The sequence below is a fragment of the Telopea speciosissima genome, chromosome 8, assembly GCF_018873765.1.
Source record: "Telopea speciosissima isolate NSW1024214 ecotype Mountain lineage chromosome 8, Tspe_v1, whole genome shotgun sequence".
Lineage (NCBI taxonomy): Eukaryota > Viridiplantae > Streptophyta > Magnoliopsida > Proteales > Proteaceae > Telopea > Telopea speciosissima.
This window is the reverse complement of record NC_057923.1, coordinates 8146034-8162504: the sequence shown is the minus strand read 5'-3', so window position 1 is coordinate 8162504 and position 16471 is coordinate 8146034. Positions and strand designations below refer to the sequence as shown.

Below are 16471 nucleotides of genomic sequence, written 5' to 3'. Positions count from 1 at the left end.
AGAAGTTGGTGGGATGAGAAACCAAAGAATCCCTTCAAGGTAAGGGCTGAAATTTGGTGGAGAATCCTCTTTCAATGGGAGAATGTATGTCTCCAAAAATCAGCAGTAGCAGACAAGGGAATCCCCTAGATCGACATTGTTAGGGTTTTGAAAAAAAACCCTGTTTTGGCTGAAATCGATGAAGGGGAGAGTCCTTCAAAAAAAACACTGTTTGGCACCGAAACTTTGGTCGAGTTGAGTTCCAAAGGGGCTTGATCAGTCCTTCAAATATCAGCACCAACAGAAACCTATAACTCCAAGATTGATATATGTCAGGGTTTTGAGAAAACCCTGATTTTGGGAGTAATCGATACCAGGAGGTCTTCACAATAGGTGGCTGTAGATAGAAACTTGTTTGGAAAAAAATCTGCTGCAGGTCTTGATCTTCAATAAGAGAAATTGGTTCTAATAAATTGATGGGGAAACAATCCAAGAACTTGAAGCTTCAAATATCACAGACAGGGAGGAGGTTCCTATCGATCAGAATTTTTCTTGCATTGAATGAGGTGAGAAAGGGCAGCAACTTGATCTATTGATCACCTCATCAGTGCTGCCCTATTGGGATAAGAGAAACAAGGGAAGAAAGGAAGAGATCGAGAGAGAGAGAGAAAGAAGGGAAAGAGAAGGCTGAAAAAAGGAGAAAGGAGAGGCCCTAATACGAAACCTGCTCTGATGCCATGTTAACAGGAATAAAATTAGAGCTGAATGCTTGGATAGTCTAAGGCAGACCCCAAGCCATATATTTATAATCAATAGAAAATATTACATGGACAGAACTGTCCCTAACTAAGCCGACATGGCTGTACATATCCTAAAATAGGTAAAAAGTCCAGAATAGCCCCACAGTATTCTGGCCCATACAATCCAACACTAGAAAATTGGATTAAACTCCGCCAGTGTTTTCTCCTGCCGGTCCCAAGCCCAGAAAAAGGAGGGTTGGTGCATTAGGTCGGCAGCTGGCATCATAAAAACATTAGCCAAACCCTTTTGCATGGATCCTAGAACTTTATATTTTTGACCTTATACTAAAGCATACCCCGGAAGTGACGTGTTGCACTATGATCAGGTGTCATGAATAGTGAGCAAGGATTTAGCTAGGGCATCCTTGTAAGCGACACACAGCTTCAGTACCCGGATATGGAGACAAGTGGGCAAGGGTACTCGCACCATGGACAAGTGTGTGTAAAGAAGTTAGTGCAAAAATGTAAGATTAGATTAGCATCTTGGAACATAGCAACTTTAACGGGAAAGAATTTAGAATTGATAAATATAATGGGAAGAAGAAGAATTAACATAACTTGTATACAAGAAACTAGATGGAAGGGTAAAAAACTAAGGAATTAGATGACTATAAACTTTGGTATATTGCAGATAAAAATAATTGAAGCGGGGTGGGAATAGTAGTAAATAAAGATTTAAAAATTGCGGTTGTATAATAAATAGAATTGGATGAAAATATTAAGAAACAATCTTGGGAAAACACTGATAGATTAGTTCAAAGATTTAATCAAAGAGAAAAGATTATTATAGGGGAGATCTAAATTGACATGTTGGAAAAAACAGTATAAGTTATGGAAGAATAGAGGATATAGTTTTGGAGATAGAAATGAGGACACTCCCATTTTAGATTTTTCTATGGCTTATGATCTATCAATAGTAAACGCATGCTTTGAAAAGAGCATAGTTCAAAAACTTGCCGAAATCTCGGTGAGATCTCGAATATCTCGAGAATCTCAAGCTCCTCAAGACGAGATGACATATGAGACACAAAACATGCACAGTTTCGAATAACTCAACCAAAATTTCAAATATTTCGAGAATCTCGACCTCCTCAGTACTCATAGAGTCATAGTATGTATTGTTTGGGACTTGGGAGTTGAGACGTGGAAGACTAGGGTAGTAAAGTGTCTATGACTTATGATTATTTATTGTACTTGGGTTGGGTGTCCAAGTAATATGCATTGTGAACACTGTATCTTGTGGTTTGTAGTAGAAACTTTAAGTCTTGAACTATTTCTTAAATAATTATTCAATATTATGTGTCTTCATCCATTATTACATAATTTACTTGTTTTACTTGTCAATTATGTCTCATAGCACTCAAACAATGTGTAGAATAGGCAATATTACGTTAAGGGTTCAATGATTACTGCCAACCAAGGGTGCAAATCCAAAATACCAAATTGGGTGCTTTTATTTTACAATTTGAAGATTTAAATATGTTTAATAAGCCTAAAACAAGCTTCCCTTAAAGTTGTGGAGCCAACTATGGCCATTTGCCCACTGAAACATCATAAACAAAATAAAAAATACACTATCTCGGTGAGATCTCGGTCGTCTCGACCAGGTTGAGACACCAAATCGAGACGAGTTTTTGAACCTTGGAAAAGAGAGAACACTAAATAACCTTAAAAAAATGAGCATAATAGTAGCCCAATAGATTTCTTTTTAACTAGAAGGACCAATAGGTTATTATTTGAAGATTGTAAGGTTATAAAAGCAGAGAGCCTAACCACGTAACATAGATTAATAGTCATAGAAATGCGTTTTAAAACATTGAAACATAGGAAATGTGAGATTATTTGCCATAGGATAAGATGGTGGAACTTAAAAGGAGATGCCTGAAATTAGTACAACAAAGAAGGTGGGACTTTGATGGAAACACTAATATGATGTAGAACGAGATGGCTGCTTATATTAAGAATGTAGCTAAAGAAGTTCTAGGCGAATCTAAAGAAAAACGGTATTCATCTAAGAAAACTTGGTGATGGAATGATGAAGTTCAAACAACCATTAAGGCTAAGAAATCTAGTTTTAAAACTTGGCAAAGGACTAAGGATGAGTGTTAACGCAAACACCAAGAAACATGAAGAAACAAAACAGAGCAGAGATGAAACAGAGATTTAACATGGTTCACACACCAATATGATGTGCTACGTCCACGGACGAAGCTGAAGATGATTCACTATGTAATGGAAGAAAATACAATGGAGATCTCTCAAGAATACCAAAAATCTATGATTCTTGTATTACCCGGCTAAACACCACCGAGAGTCATTTCACTTTTACCCCGGCTGACTGGACCAGGTCTGGGGTCAAACAAACTCCCCTATGGGAAGTCATGATCCGGTTCTGGAAGAGTAAGGGAATTCCCATCCTTACCCTCATTCTGGTTCTGGTTCTAGAGGGCAGTGTGCTCCCTTGTGGGAGGTTTTATCCTCAATTTTGTTCTTGTGTCCTCATCCAGAACCTAAGCCCCTTCTGGAAAGGGGTGCAGTCTGGCTTCTAGTTCTGAATTCTAAGTGTCTGGATCTGAGAACTTATGGCCAATTTTTTCTTTATATTCTTAATGAGATTCTAACATATGTTGTCATGGCATTTCATCACATTCATATAATTTTAAACTTATGACGCATACATGGAATGTCACTCATAGTAAAGCATGAAACAATATCTAATATTTGTAAACATCATAAACAATCACAAAGCATCTGAAATATAAGAGAATAACGGTTCGCTCATATCATAGTATAAGAGGCATATCAACCATGTAAAAATCTATGATTCACTCACATAACATTGTATATAAGGCATATCAATCATGCAAAAATCTATGATTCACTCACTTTGTTACTTGAATAGAATTACACCTTTACCAAGTCTTTAGTTTCTCTCTCATACGATGTACAATCCCACTCTACCAATAGTCAATTCCTAATGCCATAACTTCTAACATAGAGATCCACTAGATATACAACTTATATATTATTCAACTAGACTTAAAATCCCATCAATCATCATAAGGACCCATCTCCAAACTAGACCTCTAAGTCCCTTCAAATCCAAGCCCAAACCAGGATACTGACAGGAACCTTTTCTGCCCAAACAGAACGACCACCGTGCACTCACAGTGTCTTAACTCCATTGTTCAAAATTCAAATAACTCAGTTTTTTATAGGTTAATTAGACTCATAAATACACAAATCACCAGAAGACATCAACTTATTTTAAGGTCTCTATGTTTGCTAAAAAATTGAGCACAACTTGGGTTCAAAACTATAACAAAACCTGCACTCAAGAGTGCGGCAAAAATATAATTTGTCCCTTCCAGAAATTAATTTAATCAAGTCTTTTTATGGGTGAAACTAGACTGATAGAGCCACATTTCATCAGAAGAGGTCATCTTCGGATTCGGCCCATAGGCATATGCGCTGGACAGAATTACATTAACCTCATAATGATACCCAAAATACATGCACTTCCTGAATGAATTAGGGGCTTAAAATACATGTATAAAAAGTGCTAACAGTCTACTTCACAACCATGTAAATTTCAAATCCTAATTCTAAGCCGTTTGAAAACTAAAATTTTTCCAAAAACGGTTTTCTGTGCAGGGAATATCAAGAATAGTAATCTCCTAAAGACCATCATCCTTGACAAGCATGCAAAGCAAGGTCCTAGAATACGATCCTATAAAAGTAAACCTCTCATCATGGTCTACAATCTCTTAGGGTCAAACCTCCCAACCCCAAAGAAAACAAAAGGCCCTCAGCACCCTTGACATAAACTACTTTAGGTTTATAGAAAAACTTATTCTTTGTGCAACCCAGTTGGTGTAGAAACCTCTCCGTGTGGTTCTGCTGCTTATCACTCTCTCTTCAATGTTTCAACATTGCAGTCCTTTACTTTTTCTCTCACAAATCTGCTTCAATTGGAGGAGCGCTCTAATGCCCGCAAGAAAAAGCCTTATATATATATACTAGTAAACTCACATGTGCATTTGCACATGTGGCCGTATGTTGGAGAGAGAGAAAGCATGTTGTGTAGTCTCATATTATTAGCATTTTATCCTTCAATATCTAAGCCTTGTAAGTAAACAAGGCACCAACTTCAGGTATCTGAACAATGCACCAACTTCCCAGCCCCAGAAAATGTGTACTACCTGGAAGAATGTAGATAATTATTTTCACTGTTTACGTTGGTGTAAAGAAGAATATGTTGAAAATTTGAGGGATGGAAGGCTAGAATACTGTCACATGCACGGACAATGGTCCTCATCAAGTCTTGACTCAGCTCTCTTTATGGGAAGATAATTTCTGGGAACGTCTTAGCAAATTATAAAGGGACTTCTCATGGGGATATTTCAATAATGGAAAACACTTATATATGAGAGCATGGATAGGATTGGGGGGGTGGGAGTTGATGAGAGCATAGACATCATTCGAAGGGGATGAGGGACACTTATGCAGTTATGATCTTTGCTATAATTATATTTTGCTCTTTGTCTGAGTCATTAGTTTATTGTGCTAAACGGATTAATGTTCAGAAGCATTCTTTTATTGATCCTATTGTTGTAACTTATTGGCACTCCTGGTTCTTGTAATTTTCAGGGCCAATGCATAACAGCCAAAGCTTTTTGTTGGAATGATCGTTATCCTAATTTTGGCGGAAGGGCTCGCCCTCTATGGTCTTATTGTGGGTATCATTCTCTCCTCCCGATCAGGCCAATCCCGGGTAGACTGAAGATCCCAAAGCAGTGGCTATCTTGAAGCCCTTCCTGTCATCATTTACTACTGGAGGGGAAAGAACTACAGGAATCAGATTATCTTTGATTTATTATTTATTTGTGGGTGGGCTGCTTAAACTTAAATGTTTTTGGTTGAAATCAAGAGGCCTTTTAGTTATCAACCTCCACAAGAAATTTCAGGCCAATCCAAGGTCAAACCAGTGAGTTCTTTTACTCAAAGCCTGCTAATTTTTATGCCTGGGTAATCTGTTTTTTGTTTAGGGCGGAGGTTGAAGACAATCTATCACTTTAAAGCCCTTCCCTTTTCTATCTATACTATCTAGAATTTCCTTCCCCTTTGCCTTTATCTCCACTTTTCCCTTTAATTTATTTCCCTTCCAAGTTTTGCTCTTTACAATAAATCCTAAGGCCTACCCATTTTCTTGTTGAAGTACCCATTAGATTCATTCATTTTTTGATTTATTACAAGTATGCCACTCCCCTTTGCAACCTTTGTTATATTTACCAAAACTGCCATTTTCTATCTACTTTTGTCAACTTATATATACATTTGGGTGGGCCCATAGTGAACCCAATAGGGTTTTTTAATCCTGGGATCGCATTGTACTCTTGGGAGTACAGCAGCATCAGCGTTTATCCTCTACAAAATAAACATTATAGTGGAGCTTATTCCTCTTACCAATTATCATAAAAAACATAATAGATTGATATTTCAATAGATGCATTAGTATCATTAACTAATCAAATTAAACAATAGTTATTGTCTCAATGTTGCAAAACGAGACAAAACATTAAAAAAAAACATATAATAAAGATGCCATATGCCAAACATCATATTGAAAAGATACTAAGTAAAGGATTTGAATAGATCAATTGACATATATACAATAGCATGAATCGATGAAAATATAAGAATATAAGAATGACATCAACCCATATGTCATAGTTTCAAGATTATATTCAAATAAGATATTCATGTGGTATTATTATATACATATCATAAATGCACGCATATGTCCTGTTCTCCATTCACATATTAATATAATATTAAATTCCCTTTCTCATTATTATATTTAACCCCACATACCCCTTCAATATTTACTAAAGAAAGGAAAAAAAGGGTTTCTTACCTCTCTGTGGGCAAGGATAGAGGATTGAAGAGGAGAACTTCAAGTTTTAAAAGTGTCGGCAACGGTCGGCAGATGGACAACGGCGAAAATGGATAGCGGCTTCAGGCTTCTGATCTTCCTCAAGGACAGCGGCAACGACCTTTTTTTTTTTTTTTTAATCTCTTTCTCTCTCTCGGTTTAGGAAGGAAAAAAAACTTTTGTTGTTGTAGATCTGCGGCTCGGTGAAGCTGATCCAAAGCTTAAACTGGGTGAACGATCCCATATAGGGATGGCAGCAAGACAAATCCCAAACAGGGATGCGAAAGGGCCGACGGCGGTTTGAAACGGATGTTAAACAAGTGGGTCGAAGGATGGCAGTATGTGCGACCATGCTTCTCAAGGAGAAGAAGAAAACAGCAAAGCGACCAAGTCTAAGGAAAAAAAACTCCCAGTCTCGAGTCGTAGGAATTGGTTTATGTTGTTTTTAGTTTATTATTGGTCAATTAAGTTGTGGTTTTAGTTGTGGTAGGATTAGGCAAGTTATAGTCGTAGTAGGAGTCATATTTTGAGAATTTTAAATAAGCTTATGTACTGTGCCATATGGCTACCTGAGATTGAATATAGATTGTGAGTGGTTTCTGCTGCTTACGTTTCAGTTCTGATTAGGGTATCTTCTATTTCTTCTCTTCAATTCTCTCTCTTTCTCTTTCTTACTCTTCCTCCCTGTATTCTCTCTCCCTCCCTGTATTCTCTCCTGTATTACAATGCCAAATGATCGTAACGTTGGAAAGAACGAGACTCAGAGAGGAACAGTGAGAGAGAAAGAGAGGATTTTGGCTGGGAGAAGAGGTTTCAGAGGCATTCAATTTTATAGGCTATTTAACCTTCTGCTTCTCGGGTCAGAACCCTTGGTTTTCTGTATTTGTCCTCCTTCGAACGGCACGAAAGGCCGTGGCCGTATTGCTTCTCTTGCGATTCGTCTTTTTTCCATCGAGATCTCGCTATCTGGTGAGTTTTCTTTTTTCATTTCCTTCCAATTTTATTTGAGGCTTTCTTTGTGATGAATCTTCGGAAGAGCTACATCTTAGTTGTTCTTTTTTGGATGACGATTTCCAAATGCCTTTGGAGTGGGTTTAAGTTTCTATCTTTGGAATGTTGAAGTCGGTTCACATACAGTTAGAACCAGTAAATCCAGTGTGAGAGAAGCATGCGACAGGATCCCATGTAAGGAATAAAACCATAATTTTCAGAGCATTTTAAAAACCAGAGGCAGAGAGCAGAAGAACACCGTAAGAGATTCAAAGAGGAAGAAACCATTTGTTTAAAAAACATGCACGTACCAAACTTGAACTTGAATCACTTTTGCAATCTTCCCTTCTTTCTGGAGCCTCCTGAAGAAATCAAAATATGCTGGGTGAGAGGCTAGGAAAGGGATTTTATACAGCCAAGGATTCCTGAGTAAGAGCGAGTGTGTCTGTTCGCGTGGGAAGCACAGATTCAAAGAGGACTCAGGGATCTTTTGGGACTTCTAGGGGTTTCCTACATTCTGGTATTTTGTGCGTTGGAAGGGATTCTTAGATTCTCTCACGGAAGTTGTGTATGAGAGGGATAGTGAGAAGAGTTGTGGGGACACGTCTGTTGAGAGGGATAGTGCAATCCATCATGTCATCAGTCAGATTAATATGTGTATCAAGGGGTTTTCCTTTATTTATATCTTCTTCTTTTTTTTATAATCTCCCTAACTTTGACGGACCCAAAAAATAATATATAATATAGAAAGAATGTGCTTTGGAATGTCTCTTTATTTATATCTTTTTTTTTTTTAATCTCTAATCACGGAATCATGTACGAAAGTATTATTATTATTTTTAAAGTCCTGATGGTGAATGATAGGCGTGGGAAAGTGAGATTGGAAGGAGACTGAGGGGTATTTTGGACTTTGAATGGGTGGTTATCAGGGACATTTTGGGTATGCGAAAAATTTGACAAGTGAGATTGAAAGGGTACGGAGGGGTATTTTGGTCTTTGAATGGGTGGATATCAGGGGCATTTTGGGTATCTGAAAATTTTGACAAAAAAAGTTGAGTACGTACTTTTATAGGATACATATATATATATATATATATATAATAGGTCAGCAGCAAGGTTTGGCATGGATAACTCGACTGCTACTTCAGGTAATATAAGTCCACGCAATTAGAGTCTTGTTTTCCTTTCTAGCTCTTAAATTACCCAGGTAAGAGTTCTTGAACCAGATTAAATAGAAAATGTAATCAGTTAAGTCCACAAGAAACCTTATCTATCATGTCCAAAACAAGTTTGAAACTCCACAAGGTTTCAGATTAGTAGAAGCAACAAGGTTCTTTTTCACTCGGACATTCTATATCGTATATAAAATCCCAATTAGACTAAATTCTTATCCATAGAACCCGGACGCGTCAAGAAATAACAACAGTAGAATCTTCTAATTCCGCACAACAGTCATAAGACTCCAGGACTCCAAATGGGCATTCAAGAATGCTCTCAGACTTTCCCTTGAACTCCTCCTTAGATTCCTAGCTGAAAGAGGATTTCATCATTTCTTTTAAAAAAAACTGGGTTCGATCTTGCTGTGATCTTTTCTTATTATTTCGACAGCACCTCTTACTTATCTTTTAAAACTTAATCTTAAAGTCCACACAAGACTCCAAGTTGGTTGCTGCCTTCTAAATGTGCTGTGGCCGAAACCTTGTAGATATATATATCACAAGTAAAAATATAAATTCTATATTTTTGTAACCGTATACCCCCATGTAATAATGTGACATATTGTTGAAAAAAAACTCTTTGTTGTCATCACATAATGGGCTGCATGTGACAGCATGAGATCATATAATGGGTTGTGTCATCACCCCATGATGCAGATTCGTCACCGAAATGGGCTTATTTCTTTAGAAATAAGTCTAGGGTTGGGTTACAAGTATGTTGGGCCTTTGATCCCATGGGTTTTCTATGTAATAGGCCACTTTCATGGGCCTAAAAGAGGGGTACATAGGTTGCATACGGGATTAGCCCAATTTTTAGTCTATTTTTATGTTTTTAATTGAACCGGTTTAAATTGGTTGCATCAAATTGGTTCAATTGGTCTAATTTAAGTGAAGTGATCCTATTGGCTAAGAGGTTCTTATATCCTATTGGCTAGTAGGGAATCTTCTTTATTTTAAGTAGTTTAAGTTGTTTTTAAGTCATTAGGACTCTATTTTGAGTCTATTTTAGTTTCCTAGTCAGTTTAAGTTAACTAATAGGTTAGGAATTGGGTTAGGGCTTTCCTTTTTAGAGTAAAAGTCTATTTTTGAGTCTTTTATATAAGGTTGTAAGGGGGAAAAGCCTTAAACACGAATTTGATTAATGAAAAGCTTTTTGTTTGCTGCCATAGCTGCTGCCCTGCTCTGTTGGGTGTTGCTCTGTTGAGTGTGCATCCTTGTGGTTCTATCAAGGTGAAAAGGGACTGGTGGAATCCGGTTGACTCCTTACGCCGTGACGGCTGGAAGGATCTTCTTCAATTCGAAGGTGGTTTTATCCTTCACATCTGTTCAAGCTGCTGCCAGTGGAATCTCCAGTAAGTTTGACACCCAATTTCTTCTTCTAACCCTCTAATCCTTTCCCCCAATTGATCCCCTTTATTTTTTATTTGAATCCCATAAACCCTAACTCCATTAAACCCTAGATCTTGCTGTCCAGTTTTACAGAATTTTCAAAACACTTAAAAATCTATAATACCTACATTACTAGAGTCCTATAAACCTGCCTAGCCATACCCCCTAAGCCCCCTTTCCATTATCCTAACCTAAGCCCTAGATTTGACCTAAAACTGCAATTCTGTCCTACTGAAACTGCAGAACCAGCAGCCCCTTTGTTTCTTGTTATTGGTCCTGGTTTAATTGGCTTCTAGTAGGGCTTTACCCTATCTAGAACTACATTATTTTGGTATCAGAGCTATGGCGGAGGAAAGCTCCAACCAAGCCTCAAAAGACCCACCTCCCTTCGTTTTCAAGACCCGAGTTCGTCTACCCAATGGGAGCACAGCCATATTAGTTGTTGATGAGAGGCGACGTAACAACATTATTTCACAATCTGTGGTGGATATGTTGTCCCAGTCAGGAGAGATTTGCATCATGCCTACAGGTCAAGTCTTTGTTGAATTTGAGTGTTCCTCATACTCTGACGGTGCTTGGTGTAAGCCGGTACCATCTCCAAGGAGCGTTATTGCAGTAGGTTGTAATTGGTTGGACGAGCGACAAGGTTGGATTGAACCTGAAAACAACTCGTGTGTCCTACCTGATCGACACCGTCTATACCGTTTGTTTACTCTAAAAGGGTTACAACCAAAGGTGACCACATCGACTGTACAGCCACAGGGACTGCCGAACATGTCAACTCAAATGCAAGTGGCATCGACTGTGTTTGAAGTTTCACCAACGGCTGATGCGCCAACAGAAGATTCTACTAAAGCAGTCAATGTTGAAGAAAACAAAGTAGACAAAGCTGAAACAGCAGAAGATGAAGAGGTGGTTGACAACACTCCACGGGAAATCGTTGGCATTCAAGATGTTGTTCTTGAAGAGGTACAGCTTGTGCCTCAAGTTTTAGATGAGAAGGTTATCAACGTTGAAGACTCCATGAACCCAACATACATAGTTGATATTGATTCAAAGGTCGAACACATAGAGTTTGTTATGCCACCATGGGTCTTTGAAGAGAAAGCTCCACGCCTTGAAGACTTCATCCCTAATGTTCCTGCATCACCAGAATTTTGTTTGGGAATGGTTGAAGCTGCTACGCATATGTTGTTTCCCCCTCATCACTACAAAATTCGAGGACGAATTTTTTCAAGTTGGGGAGAGTTTATGCAGATTCGTCACCGAAATGGGCTTATTTCTTTAGAAATAAGTCTAGGGTTGGGTTATATGTATGTTGGGCCTTTAATCCCATGGGTTTTCTATGTAATAGGCCACTTTTATGGGCCTAAAAGAGGGGTACATAGGTTGCATACGGGATTAGCCCAATATTTAGTCTATTTTTATGTTTTTAATTGAACCGGTTTAAATTGGTTCATCCAATTGGTTCAATTGGCCTAATTTAAGTGAAGTGATCCTATTGGCTAAGAGGTTCTTATATCCTATTGGCTAGTAGGGAATCGTCTTTATTTTAATTAGTTTAAGTTGTTTTTAAGTCATTAGGACTCTATTTTGAGTCTATTTTAGTTTCCTAGTCAGTTTAAGTTACCTAATAGGTTAGGAATTGGGTTAGGGCTTTCCTTTTTAGAGTAAAAGTCTATTTTTGAGTCTTTTATATAAGGTTGTAAGGGGGCAAAGCCTTAAACACGAATTTGATTAATGAAAAGCTTTTTGTTTGCTGCCATAGCTGCTGCCCTGCTCTATTGGGTGTTGAGTGTGCATCCTTGTGGTTCTATCAAGGTGGAAAGGGACTGGTGGAATCCGGTTGACTCCTTACGCCGTGACGGCTGGGAGGATCTTCTTCAATTCGAAGGTGGTTCTATCCTTCACATCTGTTCAAGCTGTTGCCAGTGGAATCTCCAGTAAGTTTGACACCCAATTTCTTCTTCTAACCCTCTAATCCTTTCCCCCAATTGATCCCCTTTATTTTTTGTTTGAATCCCATAAACCCTAGCTCCATTAAACCCTAGATCTTGCTGTCCAGTTTTACAGAATTTTCACAACACTTAAAACTCTATAATACCTACATTATTAAAGTCCTATAAACCTGCCTAGCCATACCCCCTAAGCCCCCTTTCCATTATCCTAACCTAAGCCCTAGATTTGACCTAAAACTGCAATTCTGTCCTACTGAAACTGCAGAACCAGCAGCCCCTTTGTTTCTTGTTATTGGTCCTGGTTTAATTGGCTTCTAGTAGGGCTTTACCCTATCTAGAACTACATTACCCCATCTAGCTGAGCCAATATCTTATTGAACCCAATCAATTTGACTCGAACCAAAATCTGATTTGGTTCATGACTGAATCATCACCATTGAAATATTGAATCATTCAAATTGAACCACATTAATGTAAACTCTGAGTCTACCCATAAGGTTGAAACTCAGAGTTTCTGAAATCTGGGGTTTCACATCTAGGCACTTCATATGCTGTTTCTCATTTAGGTATTGTTTTCCATCTCAAATTCACAATGGAGAATATGTGCTTTTGGCTATTTGGGTTTTAAGAAGGTAACATCCTGTGGCCGTTTTCTGGTGTAATCAGAGTGATCCGTAGAGAGCTACCCAATTGAACATTCCATTTTCCTGGGTTCCACAATCTGCTAAAAACATGGCAAGACTCCTCAGTTAAAAAAATGGTGATGACAGGGGACATGTAACCAACCATTGGGTTATGAAAATTGCTATTCTTTTCCTATGTTATATTGTGAACACTGCCTCATCTTAAGGCAAGGTTTAAAATTTCGGATTTATTGATGGATTTCAAGAAATACCGAAACCAAAATACTTCGGAAATTTCGACATGTAAATTTTGGTAGTCATTTTGTTTCGACCCTTGTCAAAACTGAAATATTCGGCCAGAATTTTGACATTTCAATCAAAATTTTGGACCATGTCTTAAGGGCAGAGGTCTACTATATCTTTCTTATCCATGCAGATATCCTCAACTCAAGATCAACTAAGCCTAGTACCAACTAATCTTCAGTCAAACACATCCTACAGAGATCCCATTTCATCATTGCACCCCATTTAAAGCATAGCCATCCAAATGTCCAACAATAATAAAAACATAAATAAACAAAGTGGGGGTAGATTTCTGGCACTGTTGACTCTGTCTGCTGAGATATAGATAGGTTAGCACTCAACAAGATGGACATATTGTCCACATCATCATATAGTCATGTGTTATATTTTGACATGTGAGAATAACGCTTTGGAAAAGTCATATTGCATTGTAGAATATGGACCATTGATGGAAAAAGGGGAAGAACACAACAATGACCAATCCAAAGAATTCGTCATCTACCAATGACCAAAACGACCAAATCATTTTCCATCTGGCAATAAATAGCTATTGTTACCAGAAACAAATATTGCCAATGCCGGGAGACTTTTTCCAACTAAACAAAATACATGGTCAAGATTTGTATGGAAGGATGGGATGCATGAATAGGAAATAAAAGATCTAACACGAATGCATCTAAGGAAAAATTACTATGGTATTTCGCTAATGTGAAAATATTGATCATTGACGTCATCAACACGGAGTAATTTGGTGCAATTCAAAGGGTCTAAAAGGACTAAAGGAAGTTTGAAAGGAGGTAAGTTGAAGCAAGGAAAAGATTAAACTTATGCGATAACAGAAGATACAAACCTCAACAGAGTTAATAAGCAGAAGGTTTGAAGTAGTAATACCTAATAAGGTCCGAGCAAAGTAATAATAAGTGAAAGACAGAATAAGAGCGCAATTTGCACCTAATGCATATAACAATGGCATGGATGGAGGAAATACATAAATTAAATTGGATATAAAAGACTTTCAAACAGAATGATTTGAATAGTCGCAAAGCACAGAGGCCATTTATTCTTTGTATAGAATGTCAGTCTCAGAATCATCTGAGATCAACAGCGGAAAATAAAATTTAACAAAGTGAACAATAGTAAAATCTTAGACTTCCTAATAGATATTTCATGCAACACTAATACACTATAAGGAACAGGTTGACACAACTTATTGGAACATACATATCATCCAGCAATAACTTGAACAAGATTACTGCTGAAATTGATTCAATAAGCCAAGTTACAAACAAAAGAGAAGGTAATATTTGAGTAGGGAATTGCAGCTTAAAGAAATAAGATAAAAATCCCACAGCATTCAAAAGGAAAATAACGGATTAGATCCCCACCTTATGCAATGCATCGGCATTTGATCTCAACAAGTGAAGCACGGAAGCAAGCTCAGCCTCCAGGTTCTGAAGGCGAGATCGTATATGATTAGGTCCATTCATTTTATCACCAGAAACTGGATCTTTTAGTACATTATTTGTATCATTTGCATCTTTTACTTTTGTGAACATCTCATTGTCCATATCGTCCTTTATCTTCCCCGCTCTACTTTCACTGGGAACAAAGTCAAAGGCTGCAAATAATGTATGACATAAAAGGAAAATGTCACTTGATTCAAATATCCCAAAAAACTCTAGAAATATGGAAATAGGTTACCTTCAAATTGAGCATTTGAAAATGCTGCCCTTTGAGTGCTCCATTTTCTCCGCATTTCAGGCTTAAATGAGCTTCCTATGCCATCAGCATTCAGGAAATAACTGTTCTGAATATGAAGGTCACGGGTATCCCCTTGAAACTCCTTGCTGGTGCTCAAATATGTAGATCTGCTGCTTCTTCCAAGGCTAGTAACTGTCTTCGTCAAGGTGACAAATATTCAGAATGCCCGTTTACTTACCAATCATAATGAAATCGTTTTGAACAATTTAAGGGCAGACCAACATGCACGTGTGTGCAACACAACAGAAGAGTAGCCATCATTAAGAAGATTAAGCAATAAAGACTAGGAATCTTTACTGAAATAATAAAAGGGACATGGATTACATTTTGAAGCCCAATACATACTGGACAACAGACGCTAAAGTTGCTAAAAATAGATCCTTCAAATTCACTTTCAAGACATTTTCAAGCGGACTGAACCACAGACGCTAAAATTGCTAAAAATAGATCCTTCAAATTCACTTTCAAGACATTTTCAAGCGGACTGAACCACAAATTGAAACAAGTGGAAGTAACTCGTAAATCCAACTTACCCGCATCTGCTGAGACTTTGGGTTGCGCGTCATCTTCTTCCTCATACTTCACGTCAGAAGTGCTACGACTTTCTTTTGCTCTGGAGTCAACACCAAAGCGCAGACTTCTCTCATTCTCCAGGCGACTCAAGATACCCTCGATCCCTGCCTCCACTCCAGCCTCCGTTTGGCTGCGGAAAAAAATAAAAGAATGTCCTGAGTCGATTGCCTCACCAAGAAAATCAGGATTCTTGAGAGGATTAAAGAAACACAGAAAGAGATGTAAAGAAAAGAAGCCTCACGGTGATCCATCAGAAGCTGAAGCTAGATAAGAAGGAGAGCTAGAGGAAGGTGCAACCTCGGAGCGTCCAACTTTGATGCCCTCGATAGAAAGACTCTCATTATTGCCGTCAGCCCTCTGTTTCAAGCTTCTCCTAGTATTGCTATGGACTGAACCATCATCAATTTCTTCTGCTGTTAAAGAAATTGAACCCTGAAACTCATCCTCTTGAACCGACTCCGACTCCGCCAGCTCCTCCTCCTCCATGTCCCAGCCCAATGCAAACCAACCGCCTCGCTTGGCAATGGTCTCCACCAAGTCCATTCTCCCAGCATCAATCAACTCTTTCTTGGTCGGAAAAACAGCAGGAGTATCAGATTTCCCCATGAACTCCAAAATCTCTGCCTCTAGAACAGCATCCCCCTCAGTCTCCCAACTCTTGCACCTTCTGACTAAACCAGAACGATAGTTCCTCTGGAACAAGAGAACACGAGGACCCAAACTCCTCTTTTCTGAACAACAAGACAACATAGAACCGCATTCTATCGCCGGAGGGAGACTAAAAGAAACACAAGGTGGTTGTCTTCTCGGATGGTTCAAGAAAGGCAAAGAAGGAAAGTCGGGGCAATGTCCGACGGGATGAGACGATAAAATGAAGTGGCTCGAAGTCGCCATGAACGAAACCATCTTTTCCGCATTTCCTCGAACTATTTGGACTCAAAGA

At 38.3% G+C, this 16471-nt stretch overlaps 1 protein-coding gene across 1 annotated transcript in view; it reads right to left on the bottom strand.

Annotated features, from left to right (window-relative positions):
- LOC122638246 (protein PTST homolog 2, chloroplastic-like) overlaps nt 1–16471 on the bottom strand; it is a 35767-nt gene extending 19296 nt beyond the window's left edge. The window contains exons 1-4 of the mRNA XM_043831116.1: nt 15770–16471; nt 15489–15658; nt 14896–15087; nt 14580–14812 (exon numbers count right to left, since the gene is read on the bottom strand). Of these exons, the coding sequence (XP_043687051.1) occupies nt 14580–14812; nt 14896–15087; nt 15489–15658; nt 15770–16434 (1260 nt within the window). The 5' untranslated portion in view covers nt 16435–16471. The remainder of the gene's footprint in view (nt 1–14579; nt 14813–14895; nt 15088–15488; nt 15659–15769) is intronic.